Genomic DNA, 21,182 nt, shown 5'->3' with positions numbered 1-21,182 from the left:
AAATAAAATGAGAGTAGACCAATACTTTTAAAAATTGAATTGAAATAGGCGGAATTGATCAGCCTAAATGCCAATTCTGACTGATTCTTGAGTTTCTTGATGCCCTGAACTAAATCGACAGATCGAAATTAGTTCGATTCACCTAACTTGACTGCCTGCAAGTTCATTTTTGAGATTTCTCAATCATAAATTCGGTCTTCTTTCCATCTCCATTGTTTCTATGATAAGGAAGAGTAAGTAAAAAATTTGAAGTAAAAATGATGTATACGACACCTAATTATTTATACATCGTCTCACATAGTATATATATGCCAATATACAATGCTAGTGTATAAATCCATTTCACAAATTTTAATTGTTCTAAAATCTTAAAACTGCACAAAGATGTCACCACAAGTGAATGATACAGATTGTTTATTGTCTTAGTAGACACCCATAAACTAGAGCACTACATGCTGCTCCACCAATAAATAAATAAAAAGTTCTTAGCACCCAATCTAAAGTCTAAACTCCTATACCGTGCTACAGAGTCAATTTTGTTATTCTCATTTAAGGGTGTAAATTGGTCCAGTTCTAGGCAATCAGTCCGGTTCCTTAACAGGTCCGACCCTAAGGGATCAGGACCAGACCAATAAGCTAATTTTCCAAACCTGAGATCCAATAGCGTTAACTAATGGGTGGGCTGGTTTCGGTTTTTAATCAGTTCCAGCCATTCTAATATTGTCCAAAATTCTCATTTTGAAACATTTGCTTTTATTATTTCATTTGTTTTTGTATTAAGATGAAGGGAGAGGTTTTATGCAAGGTTGTGCTTTCAACCAATGGATGGACACCTTCATATATTGTACATGCATCCTTAACCTAATCCAATAGTTGAGGCGCACGATCGTACATCATACACGGCTATGCATGAAACCTTGTACCTTAAGATAATACACTGTATCGTGTGGTCCTTAAAAAATATACATGCCACTTTCTCTGCCAAGGTATCCTGAGAGATGAAATGTTGTGCTTCTAATATAAGATAAGATGGGCCTAAATTCATCAATTGGACCTAGAAATCCTTGCTTGAGATAAATCCCTATAAGCTTCGCACCTTTTAATCCTCTACAAACCTTGGATTATATATAATAAGTGTTAGGGATGTGTCTCTTTTAACTTTGAAACAGTTCCTTAATGGTTTCGATTCTAGTGGCTCATAAATGGTCTATCGATTCTAGAACCATTAGGAGCATCAGGACAGAACCAGCCTAGACCAATAAGTTAATCAATTCCAAATATTAGATCTAAAATCCGATCAATAAATTAATGGGTGGATCTTCCAAGCGGATTGGTTCCGTTTCTATTCTCAGTTCTGGACCTCTGGTTCCACATTGACACCCCTACTCTCATTCTAATCTTTGTTCTTCATTTCAATTACACCGTAGATTTCAATAATTCCTACCACGTCCCTCTTAACCTCTATTAGAATTTAGAACCAAGTTTCGCGGATTTGGCTCCTGTCCTGCAGTGGCGGGAGCTGGAGTGTCCAGCCTAGGGCTGCAAGTTTGGCCCTATCGGCCCTAACCCGCCTTGAGCCCGAACAGGGTCTGGGCTAAGATTTTTGGTCTTGAGGGCGGGTTAGGGCCAGAAATTCTTGGTCCTGAGTTAGGGTCGGGTTGGGTCAGGGTTGAGACCTCGGGCTCAGCCCGACCTTGATTTTGATCTTGATTTTTAACCTTGATGGCCCTGAAGAAAATTCTTTATTTATTAAATAATAGAAGGTATTACCGATATAAAGAAGTGTGTGGCACATTTGGTAGTTTGTGGTACGATTTTAAAAAGCCCGACCCAACCCGACCTGTTGCAGCCCTTGTGAAATAACCACCCCACCCCTATTTTTGCTATAATTTTGCTGGGCTGGACGCTCCAGCTCCACTGCAGGACAGGAGCCTTTTCGAAGTTTTGCGTTCCTACCCCAAAAAAAAAAAAATGAAAAAAAAATTTCGTGCACCCTAATCAATCGCCATCTTGACCATTTTCCTTTTCTAGTTTAATTACTAAAACATCCTCAATCATTTGAAAATTTACTGCAAATCAGGGGACAAGGAACCAACACGAACACTCAAAAGTAAGTAATCTTATCCTCTTACTCCAATTCCTGATACCTCCCTCATCTATTATTTTCCCACCGAAAAAAACAATGGCAAAGATCCTCCTCTCTACTGCAAATTCACTTCCCCCAACTTCTCTATTAACCTCTTCTTCTTCAGCGACGACCACAACAACAGCAGCTCCGGCCACCATTTATTCTCTCAAACACAATGTGAACCGTCACTACTCTCTTATTGTTGCTCTCTGCAAGGAAGCCTCTGAGTTCCAAATTCTTTCTTCAACTCTCACAAGACGAGGCCTCGCTATCTGCCTTACTGCCTCCACTTTCTCCCTTTCTGGCTTCTCCCATGCCAACGCTGCTATCTTGGAGGCTGACGATGACGTGGAGCTCTTGGAAAGGGTCAAGAAAGACCGAAAAAAGAGGCTTGAGAAGCAAGAAGTCATCAAGGCATCCAAAGCAGAAACAGGTTTGGCTCCTCAATCCACTTTGTTTCTTTAAAGAACTAGACACATTTTGACTGCAAATAGCCCCCCCCCCCCCTCCCCTTTTTTCTTTTCTTTTCTTGAGCTCAATTTGTATGTTTTATTTTTAGGTATGATTGGTCAGTCTGTTATACTTATACCCAATTATGAAAGGTGATACTTGATTGTAATGGATTACACTTTACAAACCGGGATTGGTACTTTAGGAGTCGTCCTTCTGGTGATGGAAATGCATATATGGAAGGGTCAACTGGGTTTAATTTGATAACGGTTCTTTCTTTTCCCCCTTAGGTTTCCTTTTGCTCTTCTGGGTATGTAAAACCTGCTCTTATGATTCTTCTGGTGGATGGATACTCATGCTTGTTTCTTGTTATCTAAAATTCGATTTATCCACTGGGTGCTCCATTGAGATCGCAATTCTCAAGTATTAACTGATTAACGGGGCATGTTGTTTAGATATTTCTTCTGATGATGAAATTGGTTGAGAGAAACCAACTCCGTAAAATGTGGTATCAATTCTGAGTTTAACATTGTTTTACGTATGGAACCCCTCCCCCCAACCCCCACCCCCACCCCCACCCCCCTCCCCCAACAAAAAAAAAATACTGGCTTCAATATTTGATGAATGAGACGCAAGAAATCTTTGCCCCTTTTCAACCCTGATAAATTGACCTAAAGGGTAGCACAGTTTTCTACCCTTTTTTGATATACGATGAGTTAAGGTTCATAGCAAAGGTATGGATGGCAGTGGTTTTTTTTTTTTTTTTTTTTTTAAATTTCTTTGTTTACCTTTTGGAAAACAAGATTGGTAGAGGGAGATTGCTTAAGGAACTAGAGAAGGATGAGGTAATATAATAGTGTTAATCCTGTAGTTTGGTTGGGTGGGATTGCGTATATCCACTGTAAAATCTGAGTTCCAGTCCTCACCAGTCTGGGAAGAGAAATGGGCAGCCCAGATCTGCAAATGTGACAGTGTAAAGCATGGTAGATCAAATTTGTAGTACAAATGAAATAATGGAGGCAATGGATGTGCTTTGGGCAAGAAGCCTCCTTCAGTCCCTATCCAATACGCAGATATAGGAACTCAAGTTTGAAATCCATTTCTAAATGTTTCTTCCCATTTGTTACACATGTAAGTGATTTTGATTGAATCTTCATTACATTGTCATTGTTAACAATTGCTGTGAAACCACCAACACAAGAGGTATGCCTTCTCCCTTCCCCTTATATCCTGCTTCCTGCTCCCACTTGTAGTCCAGTCCCATTGTTGCCTTTTTTATTTCTAAAGGGAGTATCTTATTCATGTTCACTGCTTCAAAATTTTTGGTCTTTATTCTTGTTTTTCTTGGGGAACTCCTATCAAGATACAAATTTGTCTTATTATGTTACAAAACAGATTAACTGTTCAGGCATTCAAGCATGTTTCTCGGAGTACATCATAAGTTCTACTTTAAATCTTTTATAAGATATGCAAACATCTTAATTCCATCATTATTTAAACTGGAATTCAGAAGCTAGAGAGTCATAGCAAGAGAACCCAATGCAATAACTTTCTTCTAAGAAACACCAATAACCACTTGGGTGAATTGGCATTTGCACTGCCACTCTACGGAATAGCCTCAGAGTTCGAGTCTCTTGGGCTGCATACACAGTATGTGGCGTGAGCACTGATACCGTTTCGCATACTCTAGCTTAATTCCCCATCCCCAAAGGTGTAATACCAAAAAACAAAAGAAGGAACTTTCTGAAAAAACTAATCTAGAATCATCTCTCCTTGGGCACTACTGCAGTACTTCTTGAACCATGACGAGTAGGTTAAACAATAACAACTCTCACCTCTTAAAAGGACTCATGCTTTCTTCAGCCAACCTCTAGAACTGGTCTGACTTCTATGATTTTGCCTTGATCGCTCAAAATTAAATTATATGCTGTAGCTTATCTGCAAGAGGTTGTGTACAAGCTCAGTAAAGTGGGTCAAGCCATAGACAATAATGAACTCTCAGTAGCAAGTTCAGTTCTCGGGTCAAGTACAGATGCAGAATGGGTTCGAAAGGTCAATGTAGCTTTCTCCAAGGTCAGTGACAGTTCTCAATACTTACACTTCTTATATATTGTTCTATAGGTTTATCATGATGGTTCAATCTCACATTATTCTTCTACAAATTTGCAACTATGCTTTGCTTATGTACCTGTATGTGACAGCTGAGCTCCAGTCCTGAAGAAAAGACTGTAGTCGATTCATTCAATTTGTCATTGGCTTCCTTAATTTCATCAGGTGAGGTTACCATTCTCAGGTGCAATTCTACTATCGTAATACTTTGATATTTCATCTGTAATGTTCTGTCCTGAATTCCTCCCTGTGCAGTCATCCAAAATGACATTGAATCCTCCAAAAGAGCTTTTGTATCTTCTGCCAGTGCACTGGAGAAATGGACTGCGCTGACTGGACTGGTTGAACAGCTTAAAGGCCTTTGATAGGAAGCAGGATTCTTACTTTTGTTAATTCTTTTTCCCGTCCTTTTCCTAGAGGATTTTCAATTATCCTTTGGATTTCTTCACATTCTTGAACCATAAACAACCTTTTAATTCAAATGTCTAATGGTCAACCGACGTATTTCTTTTGTTTTTGTACAAGTTTCAGTTGCTTGCTTGACTTGCTCATGGTCTGGCTGTTGTAAATTGTAATCACCAACAAGCTTTACCAGATTTGCTGATTATGTTTTGGACGTCAAACAACAGCTTGAGAATATATTCATGTATTATTAGACTTCTCATGAACCCATTCAGGATTGCACTACTTCCATTGTTTTGTTGTGATGAAAAACTTCTACCAATCCATGTGTGGAAAATACTGTATGTTAAAGCTCATTTTTATGGCTGAGTGACGAAAGTTATGGAGTTTATTCCTTGTGCAATACTGAAATAATAATGCAGACTGCTCACCTGTGCTATCAATGCATCAGATTTGTTGATGAATCCACCTAGGAGCTTTCCTAGACTGGATGGTTAGATTCTGCAATTGGCTTGAGTTCTGCTAACTAAGTAGCCAAGCATGGAGAATGGCTTGGTTTCACGAATTCTGTACAGCTTAAATATACCCAACCTAAGAACATTCCAGTAGAACTTTTACTGCAGGGCCCTCTGGTGGGAATGAAAAACCCATGGCATTATTTTGGGCGGCTGAACAAAAGATTCCTTGAATGCAGAAGCCTCCAGTAGGTTGAATATCAACTTAGTTGAACCTTCTCAACGATGGCATTTTGTGGGAAAAATGCATACTTTTAACTGATGAAGATACACTTCATATCAAGAGGAACAACAAAAGAGATTTTTTTTTTTTTTTTTTGGGTAAATGACATTTGTTGGCAATGCACCTAGGTACTGAACGTTTAAAATTTAATGTTCTGGGTACCTCACATTTCACCATTGTTACATTTGAGGTATCTCATTTGAATAATATTACATTTGAAGTTCCTTATTTTACCATAATTCCAATTTTACTCCTCCCTTCCACTCCCTTCCATGCTCTCTGTCCCGTTCCCTTCCCTCTGCTCCCTGTTGCATCACCATCGAGAGGGGAGGGGTGGGGGTGTGTTATGCAAGAAGGGGGTTAGGGGTTTCAAAGAGGTGGGTGGTAGTTGGGGCGAGGGTGACATTGAAAGGGAGCAGGGCGAGGAGACCGGGTGGGGTGGGGGTGTGGGCGAAAGGGACAGGGATGGTGGGGGAGGGTTACAACTGCAGGGGCTAGGGATAAGTATGGTGGCGTGGGGTTGCAACAACACAGGAAAGAAGAGGGGATGGGGGCGGGGTGCAACAGCACAAGGGAGAGGAGGGGGTGGGGGTGGTTGCGCAGGGAAGAGGGTGAGGCTTGACTAGCGCATGGGATGGTAGGGTGGGGTGGGGTTGCGATGCTACGTGGGGTTGAGGTTGCAGGGTAGGGCAGAGGCTGGGGTGGGGGTGGTATTGGTCATCCGTGTCTCGTATCCCTCGTGTCACAGGTGGTGGCACTCATGGGCTAGGGTGCCTTTGGTAACATGTGTTGCAGCAGTCGCCCCCACCAAGATATGGCGCCATTGGCATAAAAAAATCAACGTCAACCAGAAGCCTACAACGTGGCCTCTACTCTCACTGCTTTTGTTGTCCCTTCTCTCGCCCACATATGGTTGATGGGCATTCCATAAAGGAGCTTTGTTGGAGAAGTGCAACTGACAAGAGGATTGGTGTTGTTGGTACTGTGGGAAAGATTTCAGGAAAGTTAGGAATTTAGGCCAACTCAGCGATGTTGAGGGCACTGGAGTCTGGAGAGGTGAATTCACTGGTGTTAATGTGGTAGTTTGGAGACAGATTGTTGATGGGTCGATGAGTCTCAAAGAGAGACTGTTGATGTTGTTCGGAGTTGGTTCTCTGGTGGATCGAATAACCCTTGTCATAACGATGCTGAATTGTATGCGAAAGAAGGAAAACTCAGGTTTGGGAGGGTGAGGCCAGGTTGCAAGGAAGGGTAGGGAAGCAGGGAGGGGAGTGGAGTTTGGGGAGGAACAAAGGGGAGTGGGTGGTCACGTGGGGATAATGATGTGAGATGGGGCTGGGTGGTGGTGGTGAACGGTGGTGGTCATAGTGGCGGAGACAGGGATCTGAGGCTCCGAAGTAGTGTCATAAGAAGGCGAGTTTTCTCTCATCGGGAGCAGACTACAATAACAGGGAAGGTTAGGACAGAAATAAAGCATTGGGTCGAACTATTCTATAAACTATGGATGCCCCAAGAGCCATTTACCTTTTTTTTTTTTTTTTTTTTGGAAAAAGAGAACAAAGGAGATTGTTATGAAACCACCTGAACACAGAAGGCTACATGGGACCATGCGAATTAACTGGATACACAATTATAGCAGAACATATCAGATGTGTCAGAAACCTACTATTACAGGGATCACTACAAAGTACAATTAACATCTCTTACAAGGAACCAAAAAAGGTACAATTAACATCAACTAAATGCAACATTACTTGCTGCATCAAAGGCCTACCCTACCAAGGTACATGTATAAATCAGATCCAACATCAACATTAATATTACAGTCATCCAAACGAACCCAAGAAGGGGCAGAAGAGGCCATGGACAGTAAAGGGAGAAAGACACTCAGCAGCTCACTGCTGAGGGGGTAGGAGGCTGCTGGGCATCAACTCGCCCCATTTGATTAACCTCTCGAGGCTTGGACTCACCAACCTCACTGTTTCGGCTGCCATTCTCCATCACTTCCCCCTCCGTCTTCTTGCCTTTCTCTTCAACTGTCGAGATTTGTTCCTCATTGTTTCCATTCGCTGCTTGTTTCTCCTTGATCTCTTCCACAGTTTCAGCTGCACTTTTGTTGAGTTTCTCTTTTTCTCCTGGCTCCACTTCACTGCTCATTTCCTCTGGTTTCTCTTGTTCCCCATGATCTGGTCCATCAGTTTTCTCAGCTGCTGCTTGTGGCTGCACCACCTTTTCTGGGACCTGTTCCTCCATTTTAATTTCTTCTTTAGCATCATCCATGGTGGCCACTGCTGCTGCATCTGACATTTGAATTTCCTTCTCTTCTTGGACCTTTTCAGCTGACTCAGCTTCTGTACCTGTAGTATCTTTTTTGATTACCTCAGTGTCATTTTCAATCTTTTTCTCAACTGGGGTTCCTTCCAGTGCATCTTCTTCTGTTTCAGTACTACACTTCTTGGTTGGCTGTGTATCTTCATGAGTTTTGTCTTCATTCCCACCTTGAATTTCCTTGCCAACAGAATCCTCTTTCTTTGTTTCCTCATTATTCTTTTCAGACATCTCAGCATCTTGCATGATATTATCTTCTTTCTTCTCTTCTGTCTCCTTAGTTTCTTTCTTCGAACCTGCAGGTGATTTCCTGCTTCGTTTCTTTGGAGGCTCGGGTTCCGGTGGTGGAGTTGCCTTGACCTTTTCGCTGATTCTTGCGGATCTCCTGGGTGTCTCACCAGTTCCCCAATCAAACTCGGATACTGCAGGACCACCAGGGTGTGACTTGAGGTATTGTTCCAGCTGTTTTTTATTACTGATCTCGTCCCCGGTTGGAGCAATGAAAATGATCTCATTCTTCTTTGGTGTCCCTCCTTTCTTGGGCATAAACTGCAGACCACCACAAAAGAGCAAAGACAGGCCTCAAATTATTAGATAGGGAGGGAAATGCAGTTTGCTAAAACAAGTAATGATTGAAATGGGAAATTAGAGACAAATTGCAAATAATACTAAGTCATCAAGGGCATTTTTACACTGTGAACGTAAACATGTCAGTAATAAGTTCCTGTAACCTATTATTACAGTATATACTCTTATGACATCCTCCATCAGTATGTTCAGTGTCTGGCTGGCTGATCAATCCTCCCTTTTCTTCCTACAATAAATTCTTTCCTAATCTTAATTCTATCCAAATAACTATATAGATCTGCTAATTGCTTAGCAGTTTGAGTCTATAAAGCAAATGGTATCACAATAAAGAGCATTTCATAGTCCATGACTGTCTCATTTTGGTGTGTACCAAAAAGGGAAGTAAAAGATATCGTAAACAGGATCACGCCAAGTAGAAGAAACTTATTTCTTCCCATGAAGAGCCATCAGGGGTTCAAGCTCTCAAGTTGCCTTGTCATATATTCCATAAATAGATACTATCATCATATCATTGCCTATCACCAAATTTATTAAATTTTCAACATGAACTCTCCAAAACAAGAATCAAAATAATGAAATCAATTTCCAATAAATTAGACTAAAAAGAGGATCTCAACAAAGGAGGTTGCTACTAATATCTTGAATCATGGTTATGTAACAAGTGCACATCCATGCCCCTAATCCAAAAGCTAGGATTAACTGCTAAGAAAACAAGCTGAAACTAAAAAATTCAAGCCTGAAATCCAGGCGATTAAAGCAGATGCTTCTACTATGTGGTCCACCAAGCCCCAGTAAACTGCTTGATGTGATCCAGAGTTCCACAAACCCTGTTTAGGTTCGCCATGGGCCCCTACCCAAATGCAAAATAGCCAATAGTAGGAAGGTAATGGCAGAACCATAAATATATCAAAGGTGGAGTGGCAATCTAGTTTGGTTCATTTAGCAAACCACAGACTACTGGTTCATCTATGGCATCTTCACGGCCTAATCGACCCTATTCTCCATCTTAGCATGACTTAGACAGGTCATCTTCACGACCTATCCAGCCATATTCTCCACTTCGGCGTGGTTTCAACAACTCTTCTATAATGCCAAAAGCTGCCATTTAGTGTTTTACATGCAAAGGATACGGACATGTTACTACTTAGTGTCCCAACCGCTTGGTGGCTTACATTGATAAGGATCATTTTATCTCTTATGTTCCAAAAAAGCACTTTGATGTTGAGTTGAATTACCGCCAAAACTTGGACCAAGTGAAGTCGACACCAATGACAATGATGAGTAGCGATATCCTTCTTATGTTCTTCGTCCTGTTTTGACTACTCACAAAGTCACTGAGGATGAAGATTGGCACTACAGCAGTACCTTTCAGACTCGTGTGAAGTGCAACGACCAGTTATGTAGTCTGGTGATTGATGGAGGTAGTTGCACTAATGTCATCTCTGAAGAAGCTGTTTGTAAATTAGGATTGCAGACAGAGCCACACCGAACTCCTTACAAAGTTGCATGGGTGAACAACACTAATCTCAAGGTTACAGATAAGTGTTTGCTCACCTACTCTATTGGTGAATTTGTGGATACAGTATAGTGTGACGTCCTCCCCTTGAAGGTCTGTCATATTCTTCTTGGTCGACCGTGGTTGTTTGATAAGAAGGCACAACATTGCGGGTTTGTGAATACTTACTCCTTCAAGCACGGCAACAAAACCATGAAGCTTCTTTCCACTAAGGATCACCCTGAAATTAAATCTCAAGAAAGTAGCGAGATCATTCCTCCTCCAACGTGTTCCTTCAGACGGCCTTCTTGGTCCTTTTCCAAACTCGACGGAGTCGAGTTCTTTCCAGAGGAGGAGAATTGATGCAATATCACTTGGCTGGTTGGACTAGCATGATATGATCTGGAGACCCAAACCCAAACAGAACCAGTCCAAGGGTTTTTGGTCCAACAACGGTTGGCATTAAGTAATTAGTTATTTATTTTGTCTTTTAATTGTTTGGGTCAGCTATGTAAGATTCTTCTTTCAGTTTTACAAAGCTACTAAGATTTAGTTTCCTTATTCATTTGAGTTTCCAAGTTAAAGTTAGTTTCCTTTCTTGTTGGGTTTCTTTTATTTCAATAGATGTAACCGTGCTATGAGAACTCAGATTTGATTAATGATATTTTCTCAGTGAAGCTCTGCGTGAGTGTGTGAGAACGTGAATTCCCTCTTCCCCCCTCCTTCTAATTCTTCTATTATTCTCTCTGTGAAGCCCAGCATAACAGATCACCCCCCTGGTTTGTAAAAAGAGAGAGGATTTAAAGTGAATTAGTACTTATAGAGTAAAGATAAACTTGGAAGGAAAACAAACTAAAGGATAAATAAGAATAACAAAAGAAGGGAGGAAAGGGTAATAAGGGAAATCAAGGAAATAACCACAAAGGAATTTTATATTGTGGGGGAAAGGGATGTCTTCAACCTTACAAAAGAAAAAAGATAGAATAGGACAAAACTAATCATAAATAAAAGGACAAAACAGAGATAAGAGAGAAGGGAAAACAAAATATAAATGGGACTGAATAACAACCGAGAGGTTGTTTTCAACTACGAACACTATTAAAAAAATAAAAATAAAAAAAGATGGGAGGTCCTCCTGCAATCAAACCAGACCCTCTTCTAGGACTCCAAATCTGTAGGGAATCTAGGAATAAACTCAAATCCCAGTCCTATTGATTCAAGACCACATCAATCCCAACTCCCAAGTTGCATGTTAAAAGTGGACTTCTGAGATCAAATCAGGCGGAATATCAAGAATGAGGTTTGAGGCTCTGATTACAACAATCAACTGAAACCAGATGTCGATCCCAACTCAACCAGGTGGGTTGTTTCTAATACAGGGATTACCTCCTTTAAGTTCCAATCCGATATGATGAGAATCAGATGAACTGAACTCATGGTTGAGAATGCAAATACCACAGAGGAAGGGAGGAAGGGGAATAAAGAAGAAAAGAAGAGAGACAGGAAGAGGATCACGCAGGGGTGGAGAGGAAGAAGAACCACAGCCACTGGCTGTCAAGCCAAGCAGGCAACCTCACAAACAACTCCAATATTCCATTCTCAAATCAACTGTACATTATACTCCATTGCATTACCTATATATATATAAAAAAAAAAAAAAAAGACTCCTAAAAATTAGATACTCCTAACTAGGAAACTAAGACCAACACAAACTGGGAAACCAAATATCCTACGTATCTAAACTTCCAAAAAATAAAAAGATCACATATCATCCAAATATAGAAAATAAATATTTAATTATCCTACAAGACCCAACCAAATCTGGACCCAGTTCTCAGTCTGGGATTGGATCGGATTCAACCCGGTCCACGGAAGCGATACTGCATCACTGCTACTACTGACACAATTCCCATTTGTGATGTTGACATATAAGAAGCCAAGATTGAGAATCAAGTTATTCTATATGAATGAGACATAGGAGCTCCCTTTTAATAATCCAGGAAGGTTTATGGGATGTTTCAAAGTTCAGTTTCCACAAGCAGGATATGTTTAGGAAAAATCTAGCAGTAACATTAGACTGCAGTGTCTTTTAACTGGAGCTATGCAAGTCATTGTGCTTTTGATTAGATTTGGGAGGGTTTAGAAATTAAAATTTGTTTAAATACAATATTTTTATTTTTTAAATCAGTCGTACACTAATTTCTACTCAAAAGAACTGTTTAAATAAAACCAACTACAAAGAAACGGATCCTGGTTACTTAGGAATTCTTATGTATTTATGATTGGGGATAGAGGTTTCCTTTCCCTTTTTCTCCTCCTTGTGGAGAAGGGGGTAAATTAATATTGAGTTTGCAACTAAGTATAAAGTTTTCCAGCAGGTCATCACCCAGCAATCCCTTCAGTATTTATTTACAAGCTTATTCAAGATTTCAAGGAGAAACTGTTACATCCATATCAACCGAAGAAGGGTGTCAAAAAAATTAAGCAACCACATATGAAGATCTAAATCCCATTGACTTAAAAAATAAAAAATAGGCGAGACAAGTTCTTCAATGACATAAGATAAACTTCGACAACAAAAACATGAGAGTGCCATACCAACAGTACTCTTCCCAAAGCACACTTCTCCAATGGCCAGAATACTACCCTGGCACAAAAATAAAATTAGAAGCAATTTTTCATAATGAAACTAACCCACTGAATCCTTGGCAGAGATGCCATGTCCTCTAAAACCATTTAGACAGAAATGTATTTGTCTCCTACCCCATGAGAACCTCTTAATATTTCTAAATAGTGCATCAAAAGACCAATTCGAGATTCTGTTTTGCAACAGCCAAGGGTCACATAAACCTCAAAGTACACCTTTGTGACCAGATTTATCACCCCCAACATAAAGATCAACATACCCTTTTGGAGATCCAGCATGGAAATTAGAAATATCCTGTTGTATGAATCATCTTATAATTCACAAGTAAAAAAAGAAATTGTACACCCCCCCCCCCCAGGTGGTAGTTTCACAGGGGTAGCATTTATGCATCATATAAGCCAGTAGTATCAAGCTGCTACTATTTACTTCAATTCCAAAAAAGCAAAAGGAAAAGAAAAAGGATAGGGTTTTATGGGTAATATTGACCATATGGCAAGCAAGAAAGCTAAGGAAGGATGGTAATGCAAGAAGAAACAACAGATAAAAAAGAAAGAATGCACAATCTAGTATATCATCCAAAAGAGATAAAAGAGGAATTGATACCTCCTCTGAAAGACGAACCTTTTCCAATCATTTATAAACTTCCAATCCTATTTCCAAATATCTTAGTCTGTCTTTTAAGTAGGGGATTATCTGAATGACAACTGTATAGGTGTATTTGGAACATGTAACCTTCTTTTAATAACCCCCTTGTCTTATTCCTGAAAGTTCTTTACGTCGAGGCTAAAAGAGGATTTTCAAAATTATTGGAAAGTGACTTAACATTATCATTTTCAAAGAGGTGTAATGGTCTCGCACACTTTTTGAGTACACATGTGAATAACGTGATTTTACCATCATTTAAAGAAACGTGTTTTACTAAGAGGGCAAAACAATAAGGATACAAATTATTAATTATTTGACACCTTGAAGGCGGGCCTTAGTGCAACGGTAAGAATGCTCCATTGCGACCTAGTGTCCGTAGGTTCGAGTCGGGAAACAACCTCTCTGCGAAGTGAGGGTAAGGCTGCATACATTACGACCCTCCCCAGACCCGCAGTAGCGGTAGCCTTGTGCACTGGGTACACAACTTCTTTTAAGGGGTGTCAATAAGAAAATCCATTTAAGTAATTAAAATTTCTGTTGCTTTACTAAACAGTAAACCACTCATCGAAGAGAGGAGGAGACGAAAAGAAAAGAAGCAAAGAGATAATAGGGTTCATTCTATCCAGGTCAACCTCTCACTTTATATTTTTTAAACCTGAAACTACAAAAAATTCACTGTTGAAAACTTTTAGGTACAAATATACCCTTGTGCACTATTAAGAATATTAACACACCTCCTCAAGCTGGAGCATATAATCACCCATGCCCAGCTTGAAACACAAAGTCATAAACACATTCTTAAACAAAACTTTAGTAAAGATGTCACGCAGTTGATTTGACGAACTAACAAATGGAGTATAAATGATCTTACGTATCAGAACATCTCTCACAAAGTGATAGTAAACTTCAATGTGTTTTGTCCTCTCATTAAAAATTGGGTTATTGGCTATAAATTGTTGCCTGATGATCACAGAACATTTCCATTGGTTTCTTAACACAAAATCCAAGTTCTTTCATGAGAAATTTCACCCACATGAGTTCACAAGTTGTATGAGCCATAGCTCTATATTAAGCTTCAGCACCACATTTAGCCACAGTGATTTGTTTCTTCCTTCTCCATATTACCAAGTTTCCTCCAACAAAGGTACAATAACCAGTAGATCTCCTATTCTCTTCAACACTTGCCCAATCAGCATCAGAATATCCCATGATATCCAAATTCTGATGAGGTTGATAAATAAGTCCTTTAATTGGAGAATTTTGAGATACCGAAGTATTCTACAAGGTGCATTCCATTGTACCTGTTTTGGTTCCTCCATGAATTGGCTAATAACACCAACAACAAAGGAAATGTCTAGCCTATTAACTGTCAAATTTATAGGCTTGCCAACCAGCCTTCTGTGCTTGTGCTTGTCTTCAAAGGTCTTACCATCACCAATACCCAGCTTCAAATGCAGATCCAGGTGCATCAGCAGGTTTAGCACCTAACATTACAGTTTCTTGAGAAAAGATCTAGTACGTACTTTTGTTGAGATAGGCTAACACCCTTCTTGCTCCTCACAACCTCAATACTAGGGAAGTACAAATCTTTAATCTGAAAATGCTTAATCAGGTGCTTAACATCTTCAATACCAACCAAATCATTGCCAGAAATAATTATATTATCAACATAGATTACTAAAATAACTACACCAGAATTTTGTCTATGAACAAAAACTGAATGATTAGAATAGCATTGCTTTAAATCAAACTCAATAGCAACTTTAATAAAGTTGTCAAACCAAGCCCTGGAGATTGCTTAAGGCCATTAATAGCCTTATGGAGTTTACATAATTTAGTAGCATTCTCCCCCTAAGCAACATATCTGAGATGTTGCTCCATATACACCTCTTCATGGAGACCACCATACAAGAAAGCATTCCTAATATCCAACTAAAACAAAGGCCAGTCAAGGTTTACTGTGAGAGATATAAGAACATGTACAAATTCAACCGAGCAATTGGAGAAAAAGTTTCAAAATAATCCACACCATCAGTCTATGTATAACCTTTAGCAACCAATCAGGCCCTCAATCGTTCAACAATTCTATATAGGTTAAACTAAAAACCCAGCGACATCGAACCAACTCCTTACCTCACTTTGAAATGCCTCCATCTCAACATCCATTGCACAATTCCATCTAGGTTTGGCAAGACATACATATAGATACATATATATATATATAAGCATACCTTCTAGAGAAGCATTGATATTTTGACACATCCACCAAAGATTAGAGAGGTCAAGCTACTCTTACTACATTTTTATATAATACGTTTATAGGTAATATAGATTGTGGATATCGATAAAAAATATGATGTAATAAAATTTGAGAAAGCTTAATCTTTTTGTTTTCAGCCTCATAGCTGCAAATCCTGGCTGAACTAGATATTGCTGGAAATAATAGCCCTCTACATCAATCAAACACTCTTCAACCTCTAAAGCAACCACCAATCGCAAAAGCTTCTTCCTCATGCAAGCAAAAGGTATTTCATCAGACTTCTTCTTATGCATGTGCTTAAAGGAAAACAATGTCAACAATCTAAAACAATAAGAAAAACTTTAAATTCACTTTACGAGTTAAATTTTAACATCAGAGGGCTCCCGCTGCATCTCACAACCTCACCTTATGATACTTTACTCACTCATATATCCAAAAACTTCACTAGCATTTCTCTACCAGCCAAAATGTCAAACCTGATCTTTAACCTACTGCTATGTGTGGAGATGTAAGGAGTGGTGTCTTGACCTCAGAACGTCATTGTCCACCCAAATAAATGTTCAAAAGGTAGGTCAATCCTTGGCCATAGCTTTTCATAAGTTGATGAGACGAGACACTCAAACTTGAGAGAGGTTAACAAACTAAAGAACATCAAAAAGAGGATTTTTATAAATGGACTTATAGAGCTACATCCATATTCACACTCTCATAATAATAACACAATCTGGACAATACAAATTTCAGAATTTCGAACATTATATGGTGTTCCCAAGCAAATATTCAAGTAGTAGCTGGTACTTGCTTTTAAGTCTAACTCCTAAGACATTAAAATTTGAATAACAGGACATAAAGGAACAACACAAAATCTTAACCAGATTTGATTGAAACTTCCACTAAAATTCGACCACAACGGATGAAAGGGAGATATTATTAATTGTAGACATGATTTAAAAGAGAGAGAAAGGGGGGGGGGGGGGGGTGCACATTTTACAAAAGAGATACAAAACTGGGAAAGGCATAGTAAGCTGTGGAAAGAAAGAAATGTTTTAGCAAGAACGCTACACTCTAAGAAGAACTTCACATAATGTAATTCTGTGGTTTTGCTAAACAGAACTCACATTTCAAATAGTAATTCTTTCACACCAGTCAAGCCAAAGGGAATACAATTCAGCTAATAGAGTAGATATTCAGCCCAAGAAGCTTCAGGAAGAGAAACCAAAACTACTTACACTTCCCTCTTGTCGGTATGACGTTTTAAAACCCTAGCAGCTAGCACGCTATGAATTTAGCAATTCCAACCATAAAGTCAGAAAATATTTTAAAAACCAGCAAAATTCAAAACTAGAAAAGAAAACTGTAGCAGAAATTCATAAGAAAAAGCCACAAAAAAAAAAAGAAAGTAGGGTACTCCTTTACAAACCCTAGCAAGTAAACTCTCACTACTCTCTCAAAATTTCAGTAACAAGTAGACAATATTAAGGAAATTCGAATACCCAGAAAGAATTCCACATAATTTTTTTTAAAAAAGGTGAAATTTAAACAAAGAAATCAGTAATTCAAAGAGACGTTGACTACTGCAAGGGCACAGGAGAAAGCACAATTACAAACAGTGCATAAAGATGCAGAGAAGTTGAAACCTTTTTTGTCCAGCCAGGAGGAGCAGGGAGTTCTACTGAGACAACTTCGTCCTGGGCACCCGTCTGAGTTTCCTTCTCGACTGAGCTCGCCATTTTGAATGAATTAAAAACAAAGTCAGAAAAACAGCAGTGAAAGCAAAGAAAGGCAGACTAGTAGAACTCTTCTGCTTCACTTCTTTAGATCTTTTACTTTCTCCTTAGACCGTTGTAATTAATCAAGATTTAATCTTCTAATTATCTGTCAAAACAAAAGATGACAAGTGAGGGGAGAGAGCTCTGTGAAGACAAGTTCCCCGTAAGTGGAGGATTTCTCTGTGTTTCCCTTTCTCTTCTCTTCTTCGGTTTCAATTTTCAAGTCTCAAACGCATAAACGGCCCCCCACAGTAAGAAAGACTCAGTTCCCTGTACGCCACACACACACGCTGTCTCGCAGTGCGTGTAACTCGCAACACAACGAGGAATATCATGTTGACACCTGGTCCGCTACCAAGAACGGTTTGGATCACGTTCCTCAACTGGTTTGGAATACCGGTTTCGTGTCCGGATGAGCTCATGACTCATGTGCTGACGTCATCACCTCTTACAGATTACAGAATAATTCCCCACATTTTTTTTGAATCTTTTGACCTTTGATCGTTAATTCTAGTAACCCTAACCTTAACCCTAAAATTTTTCATGTATTCTATGGAGTTCCTCTCCGTTCACCTCAGATGGAAACCACCCAAGAAGCTGCTGCTGCCTCTGTTTCTATCTATTCCCCTCGCTACAGAACGGCAAGATACGAGTAAGCTTTCACTTTTTATTTTTTTATGAAATCTAAGAACTTTTGTAGCTGCTGTGAGTGAGGAGTATCTTTCAATGCTCTTTCCTATTTTATTCTTCTATATATAATGAATGATTAATGAAGAAACCTTTATTAAGGAAGGGTTAAGAGTGAAACATGAGTGAAAGATGGATATTTTAAGCTACAAATGCGGGCGAAACGAAGGGGAGGGAGGGGGGCAGGGGGGATTATTTTCTTTATGTTGGGATTTGGTGAGCAGAGGAGCCAAAAAGGATATTCTGATTTAAGAGAGTGATGTTTGTGTTGAATAGAGGTTGCTGGTGTGAATGATTTTCAGTCGCAATCGTTGCAGACGGCTACTTATTGTTGGAAATAAATCCTCTCCAGCGCCTTCTTCGGCCAGTGAGGTGCAATTAGGGCCTGGTAGCTCAACACGTGGAATGCGTAACATCCAATGATTCTAAATTCAACGAAAAAAGAAAATAAAATCGAGTTAATCGAGTTTGGCACCGTTGGATATCGTTTCTTCCATGTGTCGAGTTCCTAGGTCTTATTGAAACGTTGTCCCTTTAAATTCGTTGTCATCTTCAATTCCTCCAATTCCTTATATGAGGGTGGAAATGACCACCTTATCCCCTACCTGAAAACACTATCCCAGATGGGATCCACTCCCCCTATTAGAGGAACTGGAGGAATTGGAGGTGATAATTATTCGATCTTACTACACCTCACACCACCTGTGTCTATAACATTTCCTATTTATCTAGGGATCTTTATTGCCTACGGTTCCCTTCCCGGTATAGTTCCTATAATTCTCTAACAAGGGGGGGCTAAATGACCATTCCACCCCTTGATCAAACACTCTGCCTGGGGGGTCCAACCCCCCCCCCCCTTTGTTAGAGGACTGTAGGAACTGTATCGGGCAGGAAATCGTAGACGATAAAAATTCCAGACCCACAATAATACTGTTATTATGAAACAAACTTGAAACTGAGGAAATTGGAATCGAATAGATGAGGTAAAGATTTCTATAGATAAAATTATTTTTTGGAGTTTTTGATTCAAGAGACTTATATAGATTTTGAAGATTTTGAGATAATTTTATTAATTTATTTATTGCTATTTTACTACTGAAAGAAAGAATTCGACCAAAAATGGAGATCAAAGACCCTTCCTTTCCTGGTAGATTCCAAAATTAGTTGGAATTTGAGGTCGGCTGATTCCTGTTTCCAATTGGAATTGTTCAATTATTTCAATTCCCAACCAATTTCTGAAGTGGGAGGACGGGCCTCTCATGGTTTGTACTCTTGGATCAGATCCGCTTATATTGGTTGGATCGGATCGATATTGCGAGGGCCCGAGGCCGATCCCAATTTTTAATCAATTTGATATGGATACACTGGTATGACCAATGGATAAAAGGTCATAAAAAATGATTTTGTACGAAATTTTTTGTTTTTTTGGGTAAACAATTTTGTAGTAATGTTATATTGACGGACTTGTTTAGATCATCGAGAGCAAGAGATTCTTTGGTGAAAAATAATCCTCTCCAATTCCCTAAAATTGTGCAATGCGACAGTTCGAGATGAAGATGTCTTTCTTTGGTTGACTACTCAATTGATCGATCGTGCCTTTTACCCTAATTCTCTCTGGTTCAGAAAATCTACCGATAAGGGAATAGCTTTTTCCACAGGGAAGGAATATTACACGCAATATTACAATGGGATTTGCCATCAAGATTGTGCTCAAGGAAAGAAGGAAGCGTTTTCTTTGACATTTGAGTGGTTTTAGTTGGTTGCAAACTTGCAATCCAAACAAAAAAAATTTTTTGTTGCAACATCGATTGTTGGTTGCAAACTTGCAATCCAAACAAAAAATTTTTTTTGTTGCAACGTCGATTGTTGGGGACAAAATTGTCAACAAACAAAATAGCAGCACACAATAGAATGTTGTTTTGGGGACTTTGTAATACATTTGTTTGTTTGGGTAAGTCTATTATTAAAAATTAGATCACAAATAGATTTTTGGTCAAAGAAAATTGAAATTGTTTTGGTTGTATCAGTATGAAATAATTCAAGAATAATAAATCCATTTAATAGTTGTATTTTTTTTATCAAGGGAAAATTGCATTGAAATTAAAAAGAAAAGTCAGAGCCTCCTCTAGCAATAGCAGATACAAGAATGGGTGGCTGAGTCTGCCATAAAATCGAGAAATACCCCATCAAAGAGCCCCCGTGACCGACAAGTGAGCCTCTTTATTAGAGGTCCTAGGAATAAACTGAAAGAAAGCATTCTAGCTTGAAGCCAAAATAGAAACAATGTCCACTAGAGTAACCTTTGCAACCCAATCAATAGAAGAGGAAGAACCATTCAGAGCAGTAATAACAGCAGCACAATCCAAAAACACGACCAGAGGAAAGAGGTTGACATGCACAACAATTTGGTAGTTCAATTGACGAGAATAGATTCTCTATATTTCTTTGGGAAGGGTGATGATAGCAATGAAGGGGTAGTGGCAGTGGCCATGGAAGTAGTGGTTGTGGTGGTAGTGGCGGTGGTGGTGGTGTTGAAGTGGTGGTGGGGGCGGGTGGTGGCAATGGTGGCGGGTCGGGTGGTGGTGGTGGTGAGGCCATTACGAGAAGAATAAGGATGGTGTTTTTATTTTTAACATGTAATTACTATTTTACCTATCAAATTAACCATGTGTTCATTAAAAAGCAAGAGTGAAATCATATGAAATATAAAAATTTTAAAACGGCTGCTACTCAGTTATTTCAAAATTGGGAAGCAGTTTCCTGTACCCACCACTCCCATGTGTTTATCTCTCTCCTCCTTTAAACAAAGGGGTAGAGGTGTCTTTTCATATGGAGAGGAAATAGAGAGAAACTCACGGGAATGTTGGCATAGGCTACACACTCCCGGACAAAGATCTTTTTCCTTTTAAAATTTTTATGCTCCTTAATTTCTATTT

The 21,182-nt window shown here is 39.3% G+C and overlaps 2 protein-coding genes and 1 long non-coding RNA gene across 3 annotated transcripts; 2 read left to right on the top strand and 1 right to left on the bottom strand.

Annotated features, from left to right (window-relative positions):
* The first annotated feature begins 2,140 nt into the window (after nt 1–2,140).
* Nucleotides 2,141–5,394, top strand: LOC122649554 (thylakoid lumenal 16.5 kDa protein, chloroplastic). The gene is made up of 4 exons (XM_043842748.1): nt 2,141–2,561; nt 4,512–4,651; nt 4,780–4,852; nt 4,943–5,394. The coding sequence occupies exons 1-4, from the start codon at nt 2,183–2,185 to the stop codon at nt 5,050–5,052; spliced, it is 702 nt and encodes a 233-aa protein (XP_043698683.1). The 5' UTR covers nt 2,141–2,182; the 3' UTR covers nt 5,053–5,394.
* A 1,999-nt stretch (nt 5,395–7,393) lies between these two features.
* On the top strand, nt 7,394–7,705 carry LOC122651413. The gene is made up of 2 exons (XR_006331449.1): nt 7,394–7,514; nt 7,550–7,705. It is a non-coding gene; the product is annotated as an uncharacterized LOC122651413 (long non-coding RNA).
* Nucleotides 7,464–17,620, bottom strand: LOC122651412 (methyl-CpG-binding domain-containing protein 11-like). Its single transcript, XM_043844794.1, has 2 exons — nt 17,428–17,620; nt 7,464–8,704 (listed from the first exon to the last, which is right to left on the bottom strand). The coding sequence occupies exons 1-2, from the start codon at nt 17,518–17,520 to the stop codon at nt 7,715–7,717; spliced, it is 1,083 nt and encodes a 360-aa protein (XP_043700729.1). The 5' UTR covers nt 17,521–17,620; the 3' UTR covers nt 7,464–7,714.
* Between the last annotated feature and the right edge of the window lie 3,562 nt (nt 17,621–21,182).

The sequence above is a fragment of the Telopea speciosissima genome, chromosome 2 (genome assembly GCF_018873765.1).
Source record: "Telopea speciosissima isolate NSW1024214 ecotype Mountain lineage chromosome 2, Tspe_v1, whole genome shotgun sequence".
NCBI lineage: Eukaryota > Viridiplantae > Streptophyta > Magnoliopsida > Proteales > Proteaceae > Telopea > Telopea speciosissima.
Note: the sequence above shows the minus strand (reverse complement) of the source record. Positions and strands in the feature narration are given on the sequence as shown.

Coding starts and splice junctions, on each gene's coding strand:
- LOC122651412 (XM_043844794.1), bottom strand. CDS start 17,520: ATGGCGAGCTCAGTCGAGAAGGAAACTCAGACGGGTGCCCAGGACGAA. Junction 8,705..17,427: donor CTCCTGGCTGGACAAAAAAG/GTTTCAACTTCT, acceptor GGTGGTCTGCAG/TTTATGCCCAAGAAAGGAGG.
- LOC122649554 (XM_043842748.1), top strand. CDS start 2,183: ATGGCAAAGATCCTCCTCTCTACTGCAAATTCACTTCCCCCAACTTCT. Junction 2,562..4,511: donor GGCATCCAAAGCAGAAACAG/GTTTGGCTCCTC, acceptor TATATGCTGTAG/CTTATCTGCAAGAGGTTGTG. Junction 4,652..4,779: donor TCAATGTAGCTTTCTCCAAG/GTCAGTGACAGT, acceptor TGTATGTGACAG/CTGAGCTCCAGTCCTGAAGA.